Raw genomic sequence first — 27,406 nt, forward strand, 5'->3', positions numbered from 1 at the left:
TAAAATGGACATGTGTCCTTTTTACAATTGGATGTTTATTGAATACTATTTTCAATCAGAGATAAAATTCTGCTTATCCTTTAAGTGATAGACATGTGTATTAACAACAATTTAATAGATCACGGTTTGATGTAAAAGGTGTTCGTTTTGGTTCCCTTTTTGACTTATTTACTGATTTACCAACACTAATTGCTTGTTATTTAAAAGCTATGATATGTTATTTACGAAATTGGAATATTTAATGGTTAATATGTTTATTTTTTAAACAGTTTTGTTTGATATTCAACATATATCAAATGTATATTTCTATTATTTACTCATTTATTATGTTGTAGGTTTCTAAATGTACCGATGGAACATGTTCTCGACTTGCAGGAACATGTGACGACTGTTCAACGATAGATCCTGGGCCTAACTGTCCCTCAGCAGGTATTTCAAATCCATCTGTTTATCAAATTTTGTTGTTATACTGGTTTGTACATCAATTGATTTATTTATATATGGGTCGTGATCGAATTGTATGCACATGTGCTAGACAAATAAGCGTATAACATTAGAAATGAAGTGTATATATTGAAATAAATTATAATGACATTTCAATTTATGAAACAAATACAAAATGTTATAATTTTTTTTTTTTGAAGAAAACGTGTAAAGCCACCTATGCTCTGTTTTGATGTTTTTAGTATAAGAATGTGCATTATAAAAAATATACTTCTACGCTTGTACAAACAAGTGTTTGCTTTTCCATTAATAAACAACTAGATTGTCTCGTAAATGTACCTGGCTTTTTAGATATAATATTAAGGAATATATAGTTGCTTAACTTTACCTGCTTATAACACATTTAAAAGTGTTTTATTGAATTCTGTCCTCGGCGTGAGAAAATGTCATTAGGCAATTGTTTAAGTAATAACTTATCCCTATACGTTATAGTGTTAATATAGCGTAGATGTTGCTTTGATGCCAAATTTTTCTTTAGATTATTTTAAGTACTAACTTCTAGTTTTATTATTTCATGTAAATTCACACAAATGTCTCCTGTAAATGCGAAGACGAAGAACCTTATTTTACTTCCATTTTACTACAGAAGTAAATTGTGTGAATTTTTACAGAGTGCTCACGTGGTAAAAGAGGAAATACCTGCGGCGAAAACTGCACTAGTGATAATTGCTTGTATGACCAGTGTGGACGGTATACCGATGTTTGTCAGGGTTGTCCTGCAGGTTTTTATGGAGACAAATGCGAGTTAGCGTGCGCCCACTGTAAACCAGGTATCCATGTCTAAAATTATAACAAGCCCGAACGAAAATTATTTCACTTTTAATTATTATAGTCCAATTATACCCTCAAAATCCAGTTACATTCTAAACAAATGTTTTATCGAGGTTTCTAAAATGTTGCTTATTAGGCATATATTTTTATATCTGATCAATATTTTGCTTTTATCAACTTGTAAAATTATAGTACTTCTTTATCTTTAGGGAAGAACTATATTTAACTATTTGACATTAACATTGCTTTATGCATATAATATGGATCTGAAAGTGTATGATTTCATTATTCAAACATACTGAAAAACGAATTTGTCTATTTTACTATATAAATATGCTTAAGTATGATGGAGATATGAAAAGGTATTAATTTAAAAAGACTAGATCATTTTTGTCCCAAGGGTGCAATGCTTCAAATCTTTAATATGAATATAAAAAGACTGTCTTTAAATATCACAACAAAGAGATAGAAATGTGAGTATTTGTTAGGTGTATTTGAATTTTAAAGTAATTTTATTTTGTTTGAAACTTGAAATTCATTGTATATGATCATATACATTGTTAAAAAGTGTGTGAAATAAATTCGTTTAAGTAAGATTACGTGAAGAGCTAAAATCTTTTGACTGTTCGTGCCGATCATTTCGACCAGTACACATCCTACCCCTCACCTCACACCAAAAACAAACAAAACATCGGAGAAAGTTCCAGATTATTTTGAGTATTTATTTGTTTGCGTTGTATTTAGTGCATTCCGTCTACACGTTTAATATCAATCTAATCCAATTATTTTATTCTCATTAACATATTTAGAATTAAGATATACTAGTAGTCCTTAAACTGTTTATGGAGATTTTAGAATTAAAAATGTCCGACGAGATGAAAGTTTTTAATTTCATTTGATAGGAACAGGATGCGACCAAGCCAATGGCGAGTGTTCCTCCGGTTGCCAAGACGGTTGGTACGGATCCGATTGCGAGACGCAATGTTCTTCTGTGTGCGGATCGTGCGAGCGACAGAGCGGAGATTGCATAACGTGTGCAGCTGGACGATGGGGTACAGAATGCCAGTCGATATGCAGTTCAAATTGTGTTGGAACTCACATTGGAGTAAATACTCTTTTATTCTGCAACAAGACTACTGGGTTCTGCTCAGAAAAAGCGTGCAAGGTTGGATTTTGGCGGGAAGATTGTACTCAAGCTTGCAATAGCAACTGCCTACCAGATGAAAATAACAACCGTGTATGTGGCTATTTAAATGGAAAGTGCTCAAAAGGTTGCATTAGTACATTTTATGGTGAAACTTGCTCAGGTGTATGTAGCATGCGTTGTAAAGATCGACTGTGTACAGATTTTGAAGACTCTTGCGATATAAGTTGCGCTGATGGGTTCTATGGTGGCGATTGTACTGGTACGTGTAGTACACATTGTGCCGGAAGTAGTGGTTGTGACCCAAGCAATGGACAATGTTATGATGGTTGTCAACTAGGTTACTATGGCACACGCTGTGACAATCCATGTAAGAATACATGTGTGGATGGCACTTGTGATCCTGAAGGAGGCTGTCCTGACTGTGCAAAGGATCCTGTTGGACCAAATTGTCGGGTCCAAGGTAACTATTTTGTTAGTTAATATGAATATTAATCAAATTCTATAAACGGGACTGCATTTTGTTATATTTGTCAGCACTATATGCGTGTACATCTAATGATTGTATACTCCGAATACATTACCTCAACTTTGAAGGGTATTTAAGTGTTCTTAAATAACTATTAATTCATCAAAACTGGTTCAAACCTCATCATTTTCTTTTTAAACAATGTTCGTGTATCTCTCACATCTTTTAAAGGAAGAGAAAATGATTGATTGTAATTTTGTCATTATTATAGGTATTTATTGGCTAAACAATGTTAATGATATAGAAAGACTGGGACCTGAAAATAAATTCAAACTACATGGTAAAAATGTATCTGACAAGACTTATCAATTTACTTTTGGACAAACCTTAAAATACCGCACCTCAATAAATCGATTTTAGGTTGTTAAGGTGACGTTTTTGTTTACATATTCAATCACTTTGAGTAGAAACGATCATTTAGATCGTGTGGTTTGTAAGTTGAGTGGTGTTTTCGTTTGTTTACAGTAATTAATTGGAAATTACTTACATAATGACGTGACGATATTTCAACATATTAACAGTTTTCTTATTTCTGAAAAAGAGCCCTTTTTAATAATCGGGTTTTAGCTCAGAAATGTGTCTACAAGTCCAACTCTGTCGGGTAAATATTGTTCTTTTGTTGCAAACAGGTGTCCTTTAACGAATTTAACTAAACAATAGTGTCATTTGTTTAAGTTCCTTATATTGCCCATTAGGAGTTAACAACCTTAATTTTCAATTTAGCATCCGATTGTTTCATCGAAACTTGCCTGTGATTTTGAGTCCCGTAGAAAAATGTAAACGTTAAGGAATACACTCCTCAGCTATAAACATGTAGCAGTCTTGGTTTGATTGAGCTTGTTGGAGTGAGGGAAAGCAACAAAGTCACATAAGTTTGTATCATACATTGCTCCATAGTGTATATGCGGTAAAACACAGGTACCTGACTCATTGAAGTTAGATTCATTTACTACATCAGCCATATTAGGTACTGTTTATGCACTCAGTTTTGTCATAGACCCTTGTTGTTTTTAAATTTTTCAGTTTGTAATGCCACTTTTCTAGGGAAAACCCAACGTGTAAAATAAAAGATGCCCGGGAAAAAATTTTTGTTTTGGGCCCAACCCGGTGTAAGAGAATTCAGGAAAAATGTGAAAATGGGGGGGCCTTTTTTGGATACTAGGGTTTAAAAAAAATTATAAAAAATTTATTTTTAAAATTTAATTTATCATATCACCCCCCGGCCCACATTCAATCGAGAAAGGGCTGAAATTATGTTAATAAATAAAAATTAAAAAGAAATTTTTATTTTTAAAAATAATTTTTTTTTTTTATTGCATTTTAAAAAAACGTGGTCGGGTTTTTTATTATGTAAAATATTTCTGTCCCTACACATGATACACCCTTTAAAGCCCCAAAAAAAATTTAAAAAAATAAAGTTCTATTTTTTTTTAAAAAAAAAAGTTTTTTTTTTGGGCCCCGCGTTTTTACCAGCCGTTGAAAATTGTGACCACGGCGGGAAACAGACAAAATGAAATAAAACAAAAGGGGGAAAAGGGTACGGAAAGGTCGGTTTTTTTAGGGTTTTAAAAAATGCGATCGGGAAAATGAAAGGGGAGGGATGAAAAGGAAATTGTTTTATTTTTTATTTAAAAACCCGCCCTTTTCACTCAATTAAATTAGGTGAAACAAAATACTTTAAATAGCCTTGTAGTAATACCTAGTAAAAATTTTTATGGGAAAATGCCCCTTTTATTATCAGACAGAAAACCCTTTTTTCTTCTAATATATTTTAAACCCTTTGCGCTTGATTTTAATGACTTTTTATAAATTTTTAAAAAAACCTTGCTTATTGCAAATTAAATTGTGATTTTGTACATGTAAAAAAGGTATTAAAAAAATCGAAAACCTTAAAACGGGAAAGTTATTTTAAAGTTTCATATGTTTGATATTTTAGAAGTAAATATTAAATTAAAATAAAATGCAAATTTGCTTTGCATGAGTTTTGAATTGAATTTAATTGGCTTAAAAATCCTGTAACACAATTTTTTATGGTTTTAAATCATAAGTATGATGCTCAAATTAAGATTTATCAATATTGTTGGTTCCAAAAAGCATTATTTTTAAATTTATTACCGAATTTAACATTTCTTGTAAATAAAGGGAGGTTATAAAACATTTATTTTCTATAAAGTTTAAGTCATATTTTACAATAAGAAATGAATGCATATATTTTAATGATTACATATAATATGCACAATTATTTGCAGTACATATTTTACATATTTTTCGATGCTTGAAAATTGTTTTATTTGCATAATTATGTACATATATATAATTTCACTTAGTGTGGTTTACCACTTTGATCACAACACACAGGATCTTTAACAGTAATTATGGAATTTATTAAAATATTGTAAATCATACGGTTCTTTTAAACGTTATCTTCAACCCCATTTTCTGATTGATCAATGAATATTACAATTGATTAGTTCTGTTGAGTGAAATATATATGTCTGTATTTTTCACTTATTTTTTTAACTCTGTCGGCGGTACACAATCATTTACTTTCGCTTAGTAACAAAGAGGCAAAATGAGACTATGTTTTCTTTATTTTAATAGTTTCACTTGTTCGCGGGATGGAACATGTACCAATGGATGCAAATCTGGTCGATTTGGGTCAAAATGTGAAGATTCATGTGATAATTGTCTTAATAAACAATGTAATGCCGCCAATGGAAACTGTTTACAGGGTAAGACGATTTTGACCCTATAAGCGTTGATATTTTGCCATTTATATACCTGTATGATTGAATGATTGGCTGTTTCTCTGTTTATTCACATAAACTTAATGTTGTCTTAACCAATCGAAAAAAAGCATTCAATTCTTCTTCTGAAATCAGTATTTAGTTCAAAATATGTTTGTTTTAATTTAAATAATAAAAGATGATATGTGGTCGGAAATAGTGAACTTTTTTAAAAGATATTTTAAAGATTAAATTGGGCCAAGGTTTTACAGTTTTTTAAAAATTTTTAAAAAATTGAAAATTTTTTTTAAAACTTAATTTTTTTCCTTAGACGATCTGTACGTTAAAATGCCGAGTTAACAAATTGTAGTGAAACTAAAAATTTTAACTCATCTGTAGCAATTTCTAATCTTGTGTAATTTTTCCATGAAATCTAATTTTCTGTTAGTGAAGATAAGTTGGGACTGTAAGCACATATTTCTTTGAAATGTATTCGATTTTTGTCACATAAAACCGGCCAAAAACAGCAAACATAATTTTTAATCGTTTGACATTTTGAATAAGATATAAAACTAAAAAGTGCATACACTGAACAGAGTTTGTTTGGTTTCAGGTTGCGTTGAAGGCTGGTATGGTAGTCAATGTAATCTTCCTTGTAAAGCAGTGTGTAAAACCTGTGATATTCAAACCGGTGCGTGCACAGCCTGTGTGGACAATTATTTTGGTTTACCGGCATGCAGTGATACATGCAGCATTAATTGTGCCACGCAACCCCTAGGACGCCAAGGGAAATTTTCGGGCCCAAATGGTAATTGTTTACGGTTTGTAAAAAAAGGGGAAAACTACACCCTTTAAAATGGCGGAGTCTTGCGGAAACTGCGATCAGTGAAAACCCAAAAATGTTTTGGTTTTCCCTTTCCCCGGGTTTTGCCGCGCGGGCTGGGGGGGAAAAATACGTTTTAAAACAGAAAGTGAAAGTTCAAACATGTGAAAGGGGTTTGGGCCCAAGAAAAATGAAGGAATGTGAGGCAGTTGATGGGTTTATGCGATTTTGGTGTGAAGCGGGTTTTACAAAGGGGAGGGAAACTGGGGAAAATGGTGAAAATTTGGCTCAAATTGCCCCAAAAGGGAATTTTTGTGACAGGCAAAAATGGAAGATGTAACAAGGGGAAAATGCATTCCCTTATTACTTTGATACAAATTGCGACCAGAGATGTGACTCGTGTAGAGACGGTGGCTGTGAACAAGCAAATGGAAACTGTGTAAACGATTGTCCACCTAACGTGTATGGGAACAAGTGTACCAAGGAATGTCTTTCAATCTGCTCAGACGGATCATGCGATAAGTTTACGGGATATTGTGCGGATTGTCAGACTTCACCTAAAGGCAAAAATTGTGCTGTTCAAGGTATTGTATTTGTCCAACGATTAATTTTTAGTCATTTCAGTTTTTACGATTGATTTCTTCTAAAATGGACTAAAACATAAAAAGGGTAAGTATTAATTAACAAAATGTAAGTTGAAGCAAAAAGGTAATCATTTCAGATTTTGCAAGGTCGTGACACCGGCAGCTGGATATAAAGGTAAATAAGAAAGGTATGTATTTTAGGGGCTTAATATTCTCTCCTTAATATCACGGTCATTTGATCTAATCACATAGGGGAGCTAATCATGCTTGAGTAGACTTCTTATCAGCATAGTACAGTCACTTTAGCTTTAAAGTTCTGTAGTTTGTGTTCTCCTTTTTCCTTGCCACATTTCTTGTGTTTTATCCGATTTGCTTCAGCTAATCTCCTTTTTCTGCTTTTATTTGTTGTACGAACTTCAAAAATCTCCATGGTTGCTATAACCTTGCTTCAGTGTTTCAAATCAGTTTTATCATTTACGTCCTAAGAAATTTCTAAGAACTTTACTCACATTGGACATTATTGTCCGTTGGTTTCAGGTTGTTATTGTGTAAACGGAACTTGCAATCGCTCTGATGGAAGTTGTGAGTGTTGGCCTTACGCGTATGGTGACAAATGTCAATTTTCATGTTCTAATTGCTTAGATGGATCATGTTAGTTTTCAAAACGGACTTTGCTCTAGTGGTTTTGTGGAAATAGGTTTTCATGGCATTAAATGTCAAAAGAGTTGTTTCTTCGAATTGCGAGTCTTGTGACCAGGATAGTGGGGTTTATTGCATTGATTGTAGAAAGGGGTAAAAAGGAGCTGTCCTGCGTTGAAAAAATGTAGCAAAGGTTGCAAAGATGATAAAAATGGTTTTGATGTATGCGAAAGGTACACAGGTATTTGTTTTCTTTGGGATGCGAAACAAACTTATACGGAGATTTGTGTGTAGATAGAAGGTGTGACGGGTGCATGAATGGTGAGTGCGTAAGAAAAATCTGGAGCATGCGTCAATGATGTGCAAGCAAGGGGACATACGGTTATTATTGTGAACATAACTGTAGCATCGGTTGTGTAGGTAACTGCAACTCATATGGAGTTTGTGAGTTTGGATGCAAACAAGGATGGATTGGAACACTTTGTGACACAGAGTGTAGTCATTTTTTGTGACAGAAAAATGTGTAATTTGACGCGGGGAATGTACTCGAGGTTGCGTTTCTGGTCATTTCGGACCTTTTTGTGAGTATGTATGTCCAGAAAATTGTTTGTTTAACTCTTGTTCAAAAGTTGGTAAATGTGTGGATGGTTTGCATTATTGGATTTTACGGAGACACGTGTAATAACAGATGTTTGCAAACATGTGCAAACTTAACTTGCGATCGAAAATTGGGTACTTGCAAGCAAACTTATAATGGTAAGTTTAGTTTTCATGTTTTAGCTATATGGTAAACGTCGTGTTATGTTAAAATAAGTTTGTAAAATCACTCAAAACACAAGCATGATTTTACGCTTGAAGTTTTTTAATCTATGTTGTTAGCAAATAATACGCAAAAAAAAGAATGACAAATTAACTGGAACTTTTTTGCACAGTTATTTTTATGATTGAAAATCAAAATAACAAAACAAATTTTCGGCATCTGTTTAGTACCAAGAAGCTCGCATTTACAACACAATAATAATAAATGAAAAAATACAATGTTTAAGAAATTCGGGTGTTGATTATAAAACAGCATTTAATAGATATAACTAATATGTATGTTTCATCTATAGATGCACAGGTAGCACCAAAAGAAGCTGATCCAGAGCTTTCATTAGAGGGAATTATAGGTATCTCTATTGGAGCCGTTGTCGTTGTCATCATCTTTGTGATCGTCATTGTTTGCTGCATCAATTACAAGAGGTATGTACAAGATACCAGCCCTCCATCAAATCAACCCAATAAACCCTTAAATGCCTGGAAGTATTTTACATAGACATAAATAGTGTATGAATGAAGTTCAATGAGCTATACTTTTATTGACCAATGATTCGTTTTTCTGGTTTCGTAATTTTGAAAATTGAAGAAACAAAACAAGGAAACTAGGGTAAAGAACATATAGGATGTATAACATAATTCGAATCACAGAGGCGTTAAGAATAAAAAAGAACAACTTTGAGATCTTTTGAGTAAAAATACTGAATTTTCATTTCTTCTAATGCCTGTCAAAATTTTCTTCATTGTTTAGATACTGACATGTTTCTTCCTAAATCTGTTTATGTTTTAATGATGAAAAACTTTTTTTTAACGCAATCAAAAGGAGTTATAGGCGGCGTGCACAACTTCCCTCAATTACTAATCTAAATTCATACACTATCACCCCAATCCCATCACTTTTGTTTCCTTTTGGATTGTAATTTACTGGGTGTGTAAGACTGGTAGTTTATACAAACAGTCGTATTGTTTCCAAATTTGTATTTTTTTAAAGTGTGTTAAATATTGTCCTTTTGTAAAGTTTAATGACTTTCCAATGAATGTTTCGTAATTTTATTTGAATCTTAAATCTCCTGTAACCGAAAGCGTCCTGACCTTTGCCATAATATGATCATAGCAAACCTTATGAAATGGCTCTAAATTGTTGGCTCAAGTACTTTCTATTCTCATCTGTATATCCCTAAAACTGATCAAGGAGGGGTTCATAAATGGTAAGAAATTTAGCAGGTTAAAGGGTTAACAAAAATATATCTTCAAGCTATGACTAGAGAAGTGATTAAGAAGGCGTGTGTTCTTGGGATACGTTCTCTTTTGTGTATCCAATTATTACGTTAGCCTATAATTTGAACTTAAAATTAAATTGTATAAAAGCTTACCAAAAAGTCAATGCGTTTGTAATTTAATCCTTTTTACGTTATATAAAAAATCACCGATTTACCTTTATTGTTATTTGTTTAAAATGGTTTTTAAGGTTTGATTGTTGGTCCAATGGTAAAAACTTTGTTTATTTTATTGATTATTTTCTGCTTCATTTACATTTAATTTTTTCATGTAATGCCAAGTGTTTTGTAAATGTTTCTTGCATGGAGTTAATTTTCATTCCCTAGACGTGTTGACGATTTAACCCGTTCACTGTTTTTTATTTGTTTCGATTTCAACTTTAAAAATATATACTGTCGAAATTGTAACAGATAAGAATAAGGTAGTCCCCTTTCATGTCTTTACGCTATAACGCTCTTTTAGTATAAAATGATTACTGATAAAAAAAACTTTTTATATTGGTATGCAGTTCAACAGTAATATTAAAGATAAAAACTCGAAAGTTTTTTTCTAAAAAGAAAAGATAAAAGAGGTCCAATTCTTAAGTTTAGTTGTCAGCTGTGTAACTTACATGTAGATGCCAATCATGTTTGAATAAAACAAAAACGTATTCATTGTTAGGACTGTGTATTTTAAACAGCGCGTGTTGTTACTTTCAGACGATATGACGATGCCAAAACCGAAATACATCTACCTTCTGACGTCATTGAACGCTTATCGACGCACAGATCACTCCACAGTACAACGTCAACGAACTACCCGGTTGCCAGAGTAGTTGGTGACGACAACGAGAAAGATTTTGTTCTATTTTAACGTAGCGATGCTCTAGAAACTTTTGACGTAATTAATTGGCGGGGCGGGCTTAAATGCCGAATACTCAAAATATAGACGATGATATTTAGTTTCATAATAGCAAACCAGTTCACTCAAAAAAACAACAAGTACTCCATATTTCAATATCTTTTGATTTTAGTTTCATTCATCAAGGACATTTGCTATGATGTAGCTATAATTAGTTTGTTAGTTGTTCTTATTTTCACCTGTATGAATGAAGACTTGTACTGCTTTTGAAGCAGTTTGTTATAAAATTGCAATGTGCCATATATATTTTAATACAGCTTATAAAACATAAAAAAGAATCATTTGAACATTTAAAGTAAATAAAAAATTTGCCCGTTATTGTTTCACTGTTCAAATATTTAGTAATCAGTATTTTAGGCAGAATAGGTGCAGGGAATTATGGGCTTTTTTGTAAAAGGAAAGATCAGACTCAATGTACAAACTCATTTTCATGATCATTTTTTAAATAATCATTTCTTACCAAAAACATACATCGTATATAATCTTTTAGTAACATAATTATTTTGTTCGTATAATTAAAATGATAAATTTTCGGTTGTGATAAAATAAAAACATATTCATACATGTAGTTACATATATGATTTATGAAGGAAAAAAACGAGCGAGGATTTAATATTTTCCCATATTTTTAGAATCACAACAGCAAGGGTTAAGTGTTTTGCTGTAGCTGTAAAAAGGTTTTCCTGTATTTCACCTCAGTGTTGTTATAATTTTCTGATCCTTCAGACGTCACTGATTGCAATAACCCTTAGCGTTTGAATAGCGCCAAAGTTTGTGTCAAGTGTCGTGAGAGATGTTTGCAGCGTTCATTACTCTCATGAACGGGACTCTATCAAACTGAGTCTGTTGTAATAAGCGTGTAACTATTGTTATCGTAGTTCTTGAAGGAGTTACATTCTCACATATTTTTTATTTAGTTAAGTTATTCTCGCTAATTGCCTTTTAAACAATGTACTGTTTCACTTTGAAAATGAATTCGTGGTTTATATACATGTATATTTCTTTTCCACATTCCACATTGTATACTTAATCGAAATTTTCGATTAAGTATACATTATTATACGAAACATTGTTCAAAAGACTTGTAAGGTGTTGAGTAAATGCGACTCTATTATAGTATCCTGTCGAGATAACTTATTTCTGTAGTTTATACAGATTATATATCCAAGAACTGTTTAATTTTATATTTATCACGGTTCTGACTGCCTGTGTTTGTATAGCACAAGTATTGCTCGTGTATTTGTATATGTATATGGCTATATGGGTTTATATCAAGGGAAAGGTTTTTACAGTTTATTTGTGATTTTTTTGGTCAAAATAAATAGATGTAAAATATTTTTATATATAGTGTTAGTTTTCTGGACTTGAAATTATTACGCATCAGTGTCGAAAAAAAGTGTTGATTAGATAAAATAAGATTGATTACTTTACAGTTGTTTTTTTTTATCTCAAAAAAGGTATGTGACCTATTTATGATAAAATAATATTTAGCAATCGACATTTTTCACTTGCCAAAACAAATCATGTAATATATTGTTTGCGTCACATTTGATATAATTTGACTTGCTACTCAGTCAAAGAGTTTCTGGTTTTTTGTAATGGAAGATTGGCAAAAAAAGATGAAAATATAAAATGTTAATATTCATACGGATGAGATGTCGATTTAATTGTCATACGTTAGTTTATCAATATTAGCAGCGTCACGACAAAACCACCCAACATAATGGGTTTGCGACCAGCATGCATCTGCGCAGTCTGATCAGGATCCGTGCTGTTCGCTTACAGACCCTATTACAACTAGAGAAACTGATAGCGAACAGCAGTGATCCTGATCAGACTGAGCGGAGGCGCCGGGCTGGTCTTGATCCATGCTGGTCGCAAAAACCCATTATGTTGCTTTTGTCGTGACGCGGCTCATATTCTCTTTATTATCGCAAATTTCACCCAGTGACCTTTTTTTCACTGACATACTGAAAATATGTCTTATATAATTATGTATATATTGTGTCATAATGAAATATTTTATAATTATACAATTAGATGTGTTGGTTTGCAATATTAGAAATAAACTATATTTTTATATTACAAATACCTTGTTTTTTATTTATACTTTAATTCCACAAAAGACATTGATTTAAAATTTTGACATTCTAATACAAAAAAGATATATATGTTCCTCAAAACTATTGTTTTCTTTCTGTTTAAGAAATCCACGACTGTCCACATTTATGTTCTGTTATAAAAGGAATGCAAAATATAAAAGGTTGTTTTGATGCAAAAAAAAAAAAGTCACAAAATAAATTCGTGTTTTCTTACATAAAACGTTTAATTTTGCCTCAAAACTATTGTATTTTTTTCTCTGACCGACTTCATAGTGATGCCCCAAAGGATAACCTGAAAACTTCCTCTAAAATAAAACTGTTTTGTGACCTAGGGTATGTCTATGTGTCAGGAATTCAGTTATCTTCACTAAACTTTGACATGAACCTTTAATTCTTACGATAGTTTTTAGTACAAGAAAAATTGGTCGACGAATAAGTAAAGTTTACAGTATGGCTTTATAAAAAAAATACCTAGACAATTTTGAAGAAGCAAAATGTAGTGTATGGCTTTTTTTAGAATGACTTTGGGTAGCTTTGACGAAGCAAAATCTAAAGAAGGGTTTAATGAAAGTTACTGTGTAGCTTTGAAGGACCAACATTAAGAGTAGGCTTGTATAAATGTTTCTTTGGTAGCATTGTAAGAGCCGCCAAATATGTTATTAAATGACTGTATCATTTAAAGAGAAATTCAACATAAGTCTAATTTTCATTAAGTTTACGAAAATGAATAACAATTATTTGAACAACTCTCGAGTCTGGTTTCCTGGAAAAACTGGTGTCATATGAAAGACCATGGTCATAACACAAGTAGTCCTCGAACTTATCCTGGGTTGAGAGGAAGACATCTTAACCACTAGACTACCGCTCTTCCCGGGTTGAAAGGCAGACATCTTGACCACTAGACTACCGCTCTTTCTAGGTTGAGGCAGACATTTTGACCACTAGACTACCGCTCTTCCCGGGTTGAAAGGCAGACATCTTGACCACTAGACTACCGCTCTTTCTAGGTTGAGGCAGACATTTTGACCACTAGACTACCGCTCTTTCTGGGTTGAAAGGCAGACATTTTTACCACTAGACTACCGTTCTTCCTGGGTTGAAAGGCATACATCTTGACCACTAGACTGCCGCTCTTCCTGGGTTGAAAGGTAGACATCTTGACTACTAGACTACCGCTCTTCCCGAGTTGAAAGGCAGACATCTTGACCACTAGACAACCGCTCTTTCTAGGTTGAGGCAGACATTTTGACCACTAGACTACCGCTCTTCCTGGGTTGAAAGGCAGACATCTTGACCACTAGACTACCGCTCTTCCTTGGTTGAAAGGCAGACATCTTCACCACTAGACTACCGCTCTTCCTAGGTTGAAAGGCAGACATCTTCACCACTAGAATACCGCTCTTCCTAGGTTGAGAGGCAGACATCTTAACCACTAGACTACCGTTCTTCCTAGGTTGAGAGGCAGACATTTTGACCACTAGACTACCGTTCTTTCTGGGTTGAGAAGCAGACATCTTGACAACTAGATTCCCGCTCTTCCTGGGTTGAAAGGCAGACATCTTGACCACTAGACTACCGCTCTTCCTGGGTTGAGAGGCAGACATCTTAACCACTACACTACCGCTCTTCCTAGGTTGAGAGGCAGAAATTTTGACATCTAAACTACCGCTCTTTCTGGTTTGAGAAGCAAATATCTTGACCACTAGACTACCGTTCTTTCTGGGTTGAGAAGCAAATATCTTGACCACTAGACTACCGCTCTTCCTGAGTTGAGAGGCAGAGATCTTGACCACTAGACTACCGCCCTTCCTGGGTTGAGAAGCAGACATCTTGATTATTAGATTGCCGCTCTTCCTGAGTTGAGAAGCAGACATCTTAACCACTAGACAACCGCTCTTCCTTGGCTGAGAGGCAGACATCTTAACCACTAGACTACCGCTCTTCCTGGGTTGAGAAGCAAATATCTTGACCATTACACTACCGCTCTTTCTGGGTTGAGAAGCAGATATCTTGACCACTAGATTACCGCTCTTCCTGAGTTGAGAAGCAGATATCTTGACCACTAGATTACCGCTCTTCCTGGGTTGAGAGGCAGATATCTTGACCACTAGATTACCGCTCTTCCTGAGTTGATAAGCAGATATCTTGACCACTAGACTAACGCTCTTCTGAGTTGATAGGCAGACATCTTGACCACTAGATTACCGCTCTTCCTGGGTTGAGAGGCAGACATTTTGACCAATAGATTACCGCTCTTCATGGGTTAAAAGGCAGACATTTTTACCACTAGACTACAGCTCTTCCTGGGTTGAAAGGCAGACATCTTGACCACTAGACTACCGCTCTTCCTGGGTTCAAAGGCAGATATCTTGACCACTAGACTACCGCTCTTCCTTGGTTGAAAGGCAGACATCTTGACCACTACACTACCGCTCTTCCTGGGTTGAAAGGCAGACATTTTGACCACTAGACTACCGCTCTTCCTGGGTTGAAAGGCAGACATCTTGACCATAGACTACCGCTCTTCCTGGGTTGAGCAGATATCTTGACCACTAGACTACCGCTCTGCCTGGGTTGAAGGCAGACATCTTGACCACTAGACTACCGCTCTTCCTGGGTTGAAAGGCAGACATCTTGACCACTCGACTACCGCTCTTCCTGGGTTGAAAAGGCAGACATCTTGACCACTCGACAACCGCTCTTTCTTGGTTGAAAGGCAGACATCTTGACCACTAGACTACCGCTCTTCCTGGGTTGAAAGGCAGACATCTTGACCACTAGACTACCGCTCTTCCTGGGTTGAAAGGCAGACATCTTGACCACTAGACTACCGCTCTTCCTGGGTTGAAAGGCAGAAGACATCTTGACCACTAGACTACCGCTCTTCCTGGGTTGAAAGGCAGACATCTTGACCACTAGACTACCGCTCTTCCTGGGTTGAGAGGCAGGCATCTTGACCACTAGACTACCGCTCTTCCTGGGTTGAGAGGCAGACATCTTGACCTCTTAGACTACCGCTCTTCCTCGGTTGAGAGGCAGACATCTTGACCACTAGACTACCGCTCTTCCTGGGTTGAAAGGCAGACATCTTGACCACTAGACTTACCGCTCTTTCTGGGTTGAAAGGCAGACATCTTGACCACTAGACTACCGCTCTTCCTGGGTTGAGAGGCAGATATCTTGACCACTAGACTACCGCTCTTCCTTGGTTGAAAGGCAGACATCTTGACCACTAAATACCGCTCTTCCTTGGTTGAAAGGCAGACATCTTGACCACTAGATTATCACTCTTCCTGGGTTGAGAGGCAGAGATCTTGGCCACTAGACTACCGCTCTTCCTGGGTTGAAAGGGAAACATCTTGGCCACTAGACTACCGCTCTTCCTGGGTTGAGAGCAGACATCTTGACCACTAGATTATCAATCTTCCTGGGTTGAGAGGCAGACATCTTGACCACTAGATTACCGCTCTTCCTGGGTTGAAAGGGAAACATCTTGGCCACTAGACTACCGCTCTTCCTGGGTTGAAAGGCAGACATCTTGACCACTAGACTACCGCTCTTCCTGGGTTGAAAGGCAGACATCTTGACACTAGACTACCGCTCTTCCTGGGTTGAAAGGCAGACATCTTGACACTAGACTACCGCTTTCCTGGGTTGAAATGCAGACATCTTGACATTAGACTACCGCTCTTCCTGGGTTGAGAGGCAGATATCTTTACCACTAGACTACCGCACCGCCTGGTTGAAAAGGCAGACTTTCTTGACCACTAGACTACCGCTCTTCCTAGGTTGAAAGGCTGACATCTTGACCACTATACTACCGCTCTTCCTGGGTTGAAAGGCAGACACTTTGACCACTAGACTTCGCTCTATCTTGGTTGAAAGGCAGACACCTTGACCACTACACTACCGCTCTTCCTGGGTTGAAAGGCAGACTTCTTGACCACCAGACTACCGCTCTTCCTGGGTTGAAAGGCAGACATCTTGACCACTAGACTACCGCTCTTCCTGGGTTGAAAGGTAGACATCTTGACCACTAGACTACCGCTCTTCCTGGGTTGAAAGGGAGACATCTTGACCACTAGATTACCGCTCTTCCTGGGTTGAAAGGCAGACATCTTGACAACTAGACTACCGCTCTTCCTGGGTTTGAAAGGGAGACATCTTGACCACTAGACTACCGCTCTTCCTGGGTTGAGCAGACATCTTTGACCACTAGACTACCGCTCTTCCTTGGTTGAGCAGATATCTTGACCACTGACCTAGATACCGCTCTGCCTGGGTGAAAGGCAGACATCTTGACCACTAGACTACCACTCTTCCTGGGTTGAAAGGCAGACATATTGACCACTAGACTACCGCTCTTCCTGGGTTGAAAGGCAGACATCTTGACCACTAGACCTACCGCTCTTCCTGGGTTGAAAGGCAGACACCTTGACCACTAGACTACCGCTCTTCCTGAGTTGAAAGGCAGACACCTTGACCACTAGACTACCGCTATTCCTGGGTTGAAAGGCAGACACCTTGACCACTAGACTACCGCTCTTCCTGAGTTGAAAGGCAGACACCTTGACCACTAGACTACCGCTCTTCCTGGGTTGAAAGGCAGACACCTTGACCACTAGACTACCGCTCTTCCTGGGTTGAAAGGCAGACACCTTGACCACTAGACTACCGCTCTTCCTGGGTTGAAAGGCAGACACCTTGACCACTAGACTACCGCTCGTCCTTGGTTGAAAGGCAGACACCTTGACCACTAAACTACCGCTCTTCCTGGGTTGAAAGGCTGACATCTTGACCACTAGACTACCGCTCTTCCTGGGTTGAAAGGTAGACATCTTGACCACTAGAGTACCGCTCTTCCTGGGTTGACAGGCAGATCATCAGATCATTTTCTAGTATTCAAAGGAATGGATTAGAACAAAAGACACTGTTTGACAAAAATGTCTCCTTAATCAGATGAATAACTGTATTCTTACCTGAAAAAATCATATATGTATGTTAACTGTCACATTTTTAGATCTGCCTTTTTGACAGACTCAATCAATCCGATATTTCAACAATTTCAGTTATGCCGTTTTAACCATTCCTTGCGGATTTGTTTGTTTCTATTTTAGGGACCATTCAATACTTACAGGAGATGCGTATATCTTTTATATATGTTATAGTCTGATTTTATTGACCTGTCAATTATGAATACATTACAGGACTCATTTAAATATTCGATCCCACTTCGGTTTGGTCCGTGTAGTTTACGAGAATTAATGTGGAGTAAATTAGTCATGGATTGTAAGCGCCAGCTTAATGTGAAGGTTTTCGTTAATTCACAATAGGACAGTCGGTAAAGAGAATGCCTGATAATTGAGAGGTCTGTGGTTCGATCCTTACTGTTGCCATTTTTTTAGTACTCTTTCTTTATTTTTGCAGTATATTTCAATGGAACAGATTTGTAGTGTGTTTTACGGCATTGAAAAGACATTTATTGATTTTAAACCGTTTTAATTTTAAACATGAATTCTTAAAAACATATTATTTAAAAAGAGTATATGCATAACAAAATTAAGTAAAACATAATAAAAAACGAACAACATAAAATAATCATATATAGATTCAATAATGTTGAAAGTATTAATAAGAAAAAAACACGTGTGGCACTTAGATTATAAACTCGTGATTTACCCTATGCGCTATAACGCTGAGTACTTAGTTTAGAGATACAAATTAAATTAAATGCCATCGTACAGCGTACATCTCACGGAACTTACCGAACATTTACCGAAGATTAATATACTGTGTGCATCGACCGTGTAATCAGTATGTAATTGACAGGTTAATAAAACCAAACAATACATGACCCTTCATAACAAAGTTATTGCACTGACTAGTTTTGAAGTATTATAAGGAGTAGCATTCGTTCCGTAATATTTCACAGCAACTATTGACTTGATTTCTATAAAACTTCAAAGGAATATTTAATAATCAAATGACATGCATATATATAATATCATTTAAATGTCAAGGTATGTGCATTCATCTTAGAATTATGTCCCCTGATTAGTTATGTACTATACATTCGAAGTAATGTTTGTTTACGCGCTTTTGCTACAGCTGAGTGTTATATTTTATAGAAACTTTTAATACCAAAACGAGATACTGTAACCATGGAGATGCAAAAACTATTGGTATGTCCCAATTAGACCATTTAACACCGAGTTAGATCAACTTGTTTTGAATTACTTGAATTTGATAGTTTTAATATCAGTACATTACAACCTTTTTGATAACTTCCAAATTAAATTTGATCTTGAAGTTTCTAAAAACCTAGACCTATGAGGTCAAATAATTAATGTTGCTTTAATTGATGATAACTTTGTAAATGATTAATTTGATTTATACTCGGACAAGATAATACTTTTGACAAAAAATGACAAATTTGTTTTTTTTAAATGACTTACCGTTTTTTTGAATTTTGATTTAATTGCCATAAATTTGTTATAAATTGGCATTTTGATTTAAACTTTGACAAAACACATTTTAAAGAAAAAAAGTGAGTTGTATTATCTAAGTTGGAAATATTGGGGGGGGAGGGAGGTTTTTCTATGTCCGTCCATTTCTTCGAACTTGTTTTCGCGCTATTAATCGGCAACTGCTGACTAGTTTTCATCAAAACTTTGTACAAATATTTAATTTAAAAAGTAGAATATTGGCATGTCTATTTCTTAACGTTCTCTCCGATTTATGACTCCTTATTAGTTTTTAAATATGTATCTTTTTACACGGCAGCTACAAATTTATGAATTTTTTAAACTTTAATCAAAGAAAACAATGTATAGTTTTATAACTTTGTTATTTGTCATGTTGTTTATTCATGAATTTATAAATTTATATAATCATGTATTTCACAATTGCCATTGACATTTATATACATTGTTTCATGGTTTCTCCTGTCTGACAACATAATTATTTAATTAAAGACCAAATCTCTTAAAAATTCAAAATGATGTTGTGCAGTATTTGTGTGTAAAAATTGTTTTGCTTAATTCTATTGAAATTGTTATTTCTTTTAAAATTGTATCTTATATTGATGTTTCATGTATGAAATGAAAATAAAAACAGCGACACATTCCTTTCTAAGCTTTCTACGCTGGATTTTATCTTATTTTATGGGAACATTCAATACCAAAAGGAGATGCGCATATCCTAGGCATGCCCTTGTCTGACTGTAAGACTTTTGCGCATAATCTTTTAACAAGTTTGCTTATTTAAGGTCGGAAAATGGTCAGCAACCGTGACATAACATTGTTATCACTTTGTTAAATATATATATGTGATTATTTGTATTTAAATATATATCACAACAGATGGAGCTTTGTCGAAACCTGCATTACTTTAACGATGATATGAAATTAACAATATAGCCAAACTAACTGATATGGAACTAACAATAACGACAAAAGAACGGAACTACTTTTCTAATCTATTAAAGTGACCAACAGCTACAGTTAGTTCATACGAAAGATGATGAAGTAAATTTCAAATGGAAACAAGAAATCCGGAAAAGCTTGATTGTTGGTTTGTAAGATCTATGCCTCCACAGTTAGATAGGTAAACTCTATCTCCAACTTTCAACATGAACACAAAAGTTTTGGAACCAGACATATTATCGCTCGTATCGTGAGTACCACTGCTTACTGGCATATACTTATGATTGTTGACATAAAAATAGCAGTAACTTTCTCTTCCACCTGGGGTTTTAAACATAGTTGCAGTGAAAGAGTACAGTCCCGGGATTCGGCATGTAAAAACTCCAGTGGACTGGTTATAATCCCCTCCTTCGTTGAGATATACGACTTTGTACTTTAGAATAGAAACGGATGATGTATCTGGAGTGCCTACTGTAAATCCAATAGGTGTATCTGAAATTATTGAAAGAAATATTTATTGATCGTACGGGCACATTTATCTATATTTGAATAGATGAAATATCTTAGTTGCAAAATACTAACTGTGCAGTTTAGGAAGCATGTTAAAGTATGAATCTATTTAAGCATTAGATATGACTTTATTTTTTAAGTTTAAGAATATGTAGTTGTTTTAAAACTTCCATCTGTGTTATTTTCATGCTATTTTAGCTCACCTGAAATTTTTCTCAAGGTTATTTATCTAAAACAAAATATTCTTACGCAATAATTCGAAATTATGATAATCAAGAACCCGTTCTAAACGGTTGAAGTCTAAACTGATCATCTTTCAAGTACCGCGAAATCTGATTTTTATAGAGAATGATCTTTCCTAAGGACCTCGAACACTATAGTGTGAATACACACAAGACGTGTAAAGAAATAGTAATTTAATGTTGGGAGTTGTTGACAAGTTTATTTCCAATATATCAAGTATAAGTCCACATACAATAAATGAATACATAAATGCAAAATAAATCAATACATTATTTTTTATATTTATTATGGTTGTAGAAACCGAAAGTACAAAATGCCTACCTGCTGACATTGGGTCGGATTTTGTTTAGAATTCTACATCAGTGGGCATATTTAAATAACAAATGGTTGTCAGACATATTTTCAATCATAATTATACCGAAACAGACTTAATTTTCCTTTGGATGTCAAATATATATTATCACAGAGAACACTCTCTGTTTCTGTTTACATCTGAAATAACGCGGTGGACGTATTAACTCTGAGGTTTTTATAGGTAATAGCTGAGGATGTTTAGATTGAGAAAAGGTATCAGCATTCTTTCCATGTTTATCGATCTGTCCAAAAGTTAAAATTTTGAGTTGATCCTCAATAAACTTTGTTAGAATATTCATATAAGTCCGAAGATATTTTACATTTGGTAAAAACCTGGCCACAATATCCATGCAAAACAATGCAAATCCTCTACTCATCTTAAAGGTGCACCACTGAGGTATGGTCGCATGTCACAAAAAAGTAAATTTTCACGAACCGATACGATAATTTTTTGTTACCTGCGTGTTGGGGACATTTAAACTGGATCATTGATACATTGATATGTGTTCTTTGGCTTGGCAATTCGTTTGAAATACATATTTTCTCCAATTTCGTAACGCCTTTCAGTTTGCAAATCTGAATATAAACAACGGTCACGTGATGAGTCTCGGGATGACTAAAAAGCGAAACGGAGTATTGTTTGTGTATCGGCAGCAACGGATTTCGAAATTGAAATATACCAACATTGCATAAATTTAAGAGCAAATTATGGGTTTGTTTGTTAAATTTCTTGTTCTGCACATATGTTCTTGCGAGAAAAACTATTCAAAGGCAATTTTAATACATTTAAAGCATTATATTGTTGTAATCATGTATTTTTACTCAGTTAAAATGATGAAGTTGGCTAAACGTACGGAGATGGAAACTGACATAGTACACAAACTTTACAAATATTCTATGTTAAATTGAGTGCGACCGTGTTATTAATAAATATTTTGTTTAAACTTTGTTATGGTTAAAATATCAAGATATCTAGGCTATGAAAATTTCTTTTATCAAGACAGTGTGATGGGTCCTATTTCAGAGGTCACTTTGGTTTATTTGACACCCGTTCAAAAAAAAAACACTGTAATACCTTTTATACAACGAACAAGACCTTGAGTATTGTTAGCATCAAAAATCACACGCACACACTTACACAATACAAAGAAAACGATTTCGTTTTCTCTTTAACTCGGATCAAAGCACTGAAAGCACTGGCTACATAGGGAATGAATCGGGCCACATAATAGGACATTTAGACATCAACTTTATTATTAAATATTTTGATGTGTGTCTAGTGCATATACTTAATATTCTATAAGAAAAAAATCGACGTCCTTTGCTAGATAGATCTGAAGTTGTATTTTTATCATTTTACATTTTATTGTTGATAAGAAGATTACTACGTTTCTGATCAGGACATTCAAAACTATAGGAAATTAATACCTGTTCCATGCAACTAGCACATGGTAAACATTACCAAGGTCGGAAAAGAATTACACCCTGGCTCTTTTAATATTATTATTATCAGTATAAATTGTATGCTTAAGCAGATATCTTGATAAATTTCTGTATTAGTGATGGGTCAATTGATCTCTGCTTTAATGTTATCGATATATTGAAGCTTCCCGGTGGAAGAGAAATTGAAAGCGGGACAAGAGTAAACAAAAGAAGACAGGAATAAAGATCAACAAGGCGACGACAACGTTCACAAGACGCAGCCCATGACACACTCGAGCTACCACAGCAGGGTTATTGTCGTGACTATTGAAATAAACTTAAAACTGATCATATAGTTGTTGTTCTTTAGACCCAAACTTTCTTTCAAATAAAACGAACAAACAAAATCATGATACTTGCAAGACAAAACCTAAGTAAAGGGCAGGTAAGTAAAAGTAACTTTAAGAATTCAGTAAGATATTAACCTCATCTAATACAACAACCATTGTTTAAACTATGTTTTAAAACACTTACAACTACTAGACTGTATACAAACTTGGAAAAGAGTTTTTACTTCTAATAGCCTGTTTTATCATGATATACTCATTGTTAATAGTTTTGTAAATATTTTGATTTGTTAAAAAAACTTCAAAGTTGAGGTTCATTTTCCAACAACATGTATTTTGTTAAGACACGAGTGACTGGTTTCAAAAAAATGCAATGGATAAATATTGAGCTGGTGCATTTGATTGCATTAATAAGTTAGGAAGAGAACCCTACTTTTCCTGCTTTATAGCACTGAAATCTTATTTTTCCTGTCGTTTTTAACCCTACTTTTATCTCTTCTTTCTCTCTTTCTGTTTTCCTTTTATTTTGTCTTGTTATTTGCCATTTGAAAGCCTGAAAGTATTTTTTTTCATTGATAACTTAGCTGTGGCCCTTTGTTGCTTGGTCGTGTGGGTGTTGCGTTCGTTGAATGCTACCATTCCTTGTTGATCTTGTTTTTCATATGTATGTTCTGGAGATAAGGTGGGTGGTACTCGTAACACAAAGATGTATGATATAGTGTAATTAAAGCCTTTGTAAATTGTTTCGGAAATACTGGATATCGTGAAAATTTATAGAGCTACTTTCTTTAGTATTTTAAACACATGAACGAAAAATTTCACAGCTACAGGCATTACAATTAATTCGTAAGTATTTCGTTTATAGTGATTATACCGTAACCAAACGTTAAAGGTCCCCTAAGACATTTTCTTTGGAATTTAATACTAAGTGTTAGCACTTAAAAATAAGAGAGGTACACCAGATTGCTTGCAAAATCTTTATCGGCAGGATAACTAGGTTTACAAACAAAACGCACCCAGGTAGATTTCAAGTAGTAGACAGAATGTTCTTAATATTTGAATAGAAAATAATTTGATAAAGCAAATTTATGAAAGAGAAATCAGGGATGCTATTTATTTAATTATTTGCCCCCAAAAAAAGGGATTATTTTACTCGTTTAGGTTATTTTCAAAAACAAAAGTCTCAAAAAGCAAAGGTATACTGATATAAAGACGTAAAACCTGACGTATAGAATTAATTTACCTGTGAAACTGGAGTGAAAATGTGTTACTTAAAGTCGCTAGTTAATCGGTTTTTTTTCAGCGCCTTCAGCACTTTGATCTTATCTGTAGTAAAACTAAACTATATCATTTTCACCGAAAAATCATTAAATTCTTAACAAGTGTCTATGTGAATAATAAACATTTACTGTATCATAGTTTGTGGACCTTTCTGTTGAAAACGTGTCAGAATTAAATCGTATACACATACATGCACAGGGCGTTAACTGGAGTGCAGGTATTAGTTACCCGCGCTCCAGAGCATGCCCATTGATTGACTCATTTTTTCTGGGGTTTACTTTTTGTGACGACAGCGACAGGAATAAAAATAGAAATGCCACATTCAGAAGCTGGTTTAGTGGTTACTTTATATTGTTACAACAGGGAACGTGTATTTAATGATAAAAAAGAAAAAGAACATCAAAACACCCGGCAATCTAATACTGGTATTATGCATTAAAATTTTTGATTTTATATTTTATTATTCAATTTTATTTTAATTTTTATTTTGCTTTTATTTCATTAGGTAATAATGTCGGTAATATGTTATAACAGAAGGCATAAGAACAAATACAGATAGGAAGATCTAAGTTAACCAATCTACGGTAATCGCTTTAACAAGATAATTAATCCTATTTCAGACCTTTCGATTGTAAATGTTACAAAAGAAATTTTAACACTATCAGTAACCATAAGCTGATTTGTCATGAACTTACAGGGTTTCAGTTAATACTTTTATTAACAAGTAAACATTGTTTCATTGGGTGATTCCAAATTTCGTTACACGAAATTAAAATTGATTGGTTAAAATTACCTAAGGGAATTAAGGGTCACATGATGTACAGTAAAATTGATTGGTCTATTATTGTTATGGAAGTTGTTGTTCTAAAGTCCTTTCCTCTGAAGAGCCATAGATTGTATGACTCTGGATTGAAATAGTTTAAAAAATAGTTTGAAAATAAATTGAGGAAAAAGGACATCTTTTTGTATTTTAGGTAAGTCAAATATTTTAAGTTAATGTTAAGAGAATGTTGTACTTTGTAATTTTTGGGTGTTATAACTTATGTTCTGACTTAAATGTATATGTAATTGTTTTAACTACATGTAGAAGTTATTTAATATATTACAAACTTTTCGTTCAACTAGTCGTTTTCGTTTAATTTGACCAGTTGGCATAATTTAATAGAAAAGTAAACATGGCGCTTTCTGTCAGTAGAATTTATTTCCGGAAACTTTATATTGTTATTATTTGGTGAGAACTTAAGTTTTAATCTTTATTATATGTTAGAAGGCAAGATGATAATAATTGGAATGAAAACATGTAATAGATTATGAAATCATCATCTTTTGTTTAATATAATCAAGTTAAAATGGCATGTTGAATGAAAATTATTGAATTCTACTTTCACTTTGTTTAGATAATTTGTATGTGTAATATAATTCTATTTTAATTTCAATCTTTAATATCTGTTTATGTTATTCTATATATGGACATATAGATTGTATGACTCTGGATTGAAATAGTTTAAAAAATAGTTTGAAAATAAATTGAGGAAAAAGGACATCTTTTTGTATTTTAGTTGTACAAGAATTCCCCTAGTACCAAAGCAGAACACTCGTACAAATCAAATAGTCTCGTGTTTCGATGCTCTTTCTATTACATAACATACATAATGACATATGTATACTTGAAGTTCAGAAATAGGTGTGTTGGAACGTGTATGTACGGTCCTATCCAAAAAGCCTACGAAACGTCACTCATTGCACTCAGATGCCCGTTTGTGCCAGAAACAATTTTGCAAAGTGGAGTTCTTTCTCCACCAGTAAAGCTGAAGAGTCGTGATTACATTGTACTCGTTATAGTATAAATATCACCGATGCACTATGTTCGTCTTCATCCAATTCTTCAAAATATCGAAATCGAAACTTTTCAATATCTTCAAAACAATATACATGTACATCTCTCCGTTTTGTCTAGAAAATGTCCGTTTCGCTGGCGTTTAATTTTTCAAGACATCAAAATTGCTATATTGAATAGCTTTTATACAATTTTTCTTCGTTATACTCAAGTTATATAAGCACGATAGGTAAGAGTGTTGAGAAAAATCAATAGACATTTTCCCCCGTTTACTCTGTTGCCCCAAAATGTCCATTGCGTATTTTAGTCATCTCCGTTGCGTTATTTAGTTGTACCCGATGAATTGTGGGTAACTTCTGTACATGTCTTGGAAAACCAACTTTCATTTTTGCATCAAAAGCTAATGTACAAAATGCATTTTCTAGCGTAATAGTTGTTAGAGGGTTGGTTAAAGTGTAAGTTATTGTTATTTTACTTATAATATTGTGATTTGAATGGAAATTTGTTTACATTTTTTTGACACCAAATTACCTGTCAGACCTCAGTGGAGGTCCTTTAATTGTATATTGAAAAGAAGCTTACGACTCTAGAAAGCGGTAAAGATTTTTCCGAAATTGCTGAACGTTTTGTAAATTTTACATAAATATTGACTTTTCTGTGTGATATAGATCTATCATTTCTTTCCGAATATTTAATTTCTGTGGCCGATTTTACAGTAGAAGGGAAAAGTTGCATTAAATAATACTGTACTTAACTATATGTGCCTTGATATTTTTAAGCTATTTCTTGTTATTTGATTTATATCTAGAATAGAAAGTTGCTTTAAGTACCGGTTAATTCTGAAATATATGATTAGTAACAACTCCAGAAGTGCCATAGTAAAAGTTTCTATTGTTTATATTCCACATTGTTGCAAATGTAAAGATGCTTATTCTAAACGAGAACTTTGATAAGATATGTAAATATCCTTTACACTTAAAATTTTCAATAATATGATCTTTACGTATCATCAAAGAATGAACAAATATCATATAATTCTAACAACACCATGCATGTAGGTACCAACTTAAAAAGTGTAAACTTTCTTTACGACAAATCACCTTACATACTTTTCTATTTTCAATAATATTTATCAAGCTTTCGTCCCGGTAGTTTTTGATAAAAAGGCCAGT

At 34.2% G+C, this 27,406-nt stretch overlaps 3 protein-coding genes across 3 annotated transcripts in view; 2 read left to right on the forward strand and 1 right to left on the reverse strand.

Annotated features, from left to right (window-relative positions):
- Positions 1–4,015, forward strand: part of LOC132742130 (fibrillin-2-like) — a gene marked incomplete at its 5' end in the record, with an annotated part of 44,033 nt that extends 40,018 nt beyond the window's left edge. The window contains 4 exon segments of the mRNA XM_060730452.1: positions 336–429; positions 1,116–1,274; positions 2,178–2,882; positions 3,972–4,015. Coding sequence (XP_060586435.1) covers positions 336–429; positions 1,116–1,274; positions 2,178–2,882; positions 3,972–4,015 — 1,002 coding nt within the window.
- Positions 4,016–8,303: 4,288 nt separating this feature from the next.
- LOC132742128 (uncharacterized) lies at positions 8,304–11,436 on the forward strand. Its single transcript, XM_060730450.1, has 3 exons — positions 8,304–8,476; positions 8,833–8,962; positions 10,513–11,436. The coding sequence occupies exons 1-3, from the start codon at positions 8,308–8,310 to the stop codon at positions 10,664–10,666; spliced, it is 453 nt and encodes a 150-aa protein (XP_060586433.1). The 5' UTR covers positions 8,304–8,307; the 3' UTR covers positions 10,667–11,436.
- Positions 11,437–19,275: 7,839 nt separating this feature from the next.
- Positions 19,276–21,465, reverse strand: LOC132742126 (complement C1q-like protein 3). Its single transcript, XM_060730447.1, has 2 exons — positions 21,315–21,465; positions 19,276–20,732 (listed from the first exon to the last, which is right to left on the reverse strand). Exons 1-2 carry the CDS (start codon positions 21,322–21,324, stop codon positions 20,350–20,352), a joined length of 393 nt encoding a protein of 130 aa, XP_060586430.1. The 5' UTR covers positions 21,325–21,465; the 3' UTR covers positions 19,276–20,349.
- Between the last annotated feature and the right edge of the window lie 5,941 nt (positions 21,466–27,406).

Source organism: Ruditapes philippinarum, unplaced genomic scaffold, assembly GCF_026571515.1.
Source record: "Ruditapes philippinarum isolate M1 unplaced genomic scaffold, ASM2657151v2 ctg6019_1_1_1_1, whole genome shotgun sequence".
In the NCBI taxonomy this organism is placed as follows: Eukaryota; Metazoa; Mollusca; class Bivalvia; order Venerida; family Veneridae; genus Ruditapes; species Ruditapes philippinarum.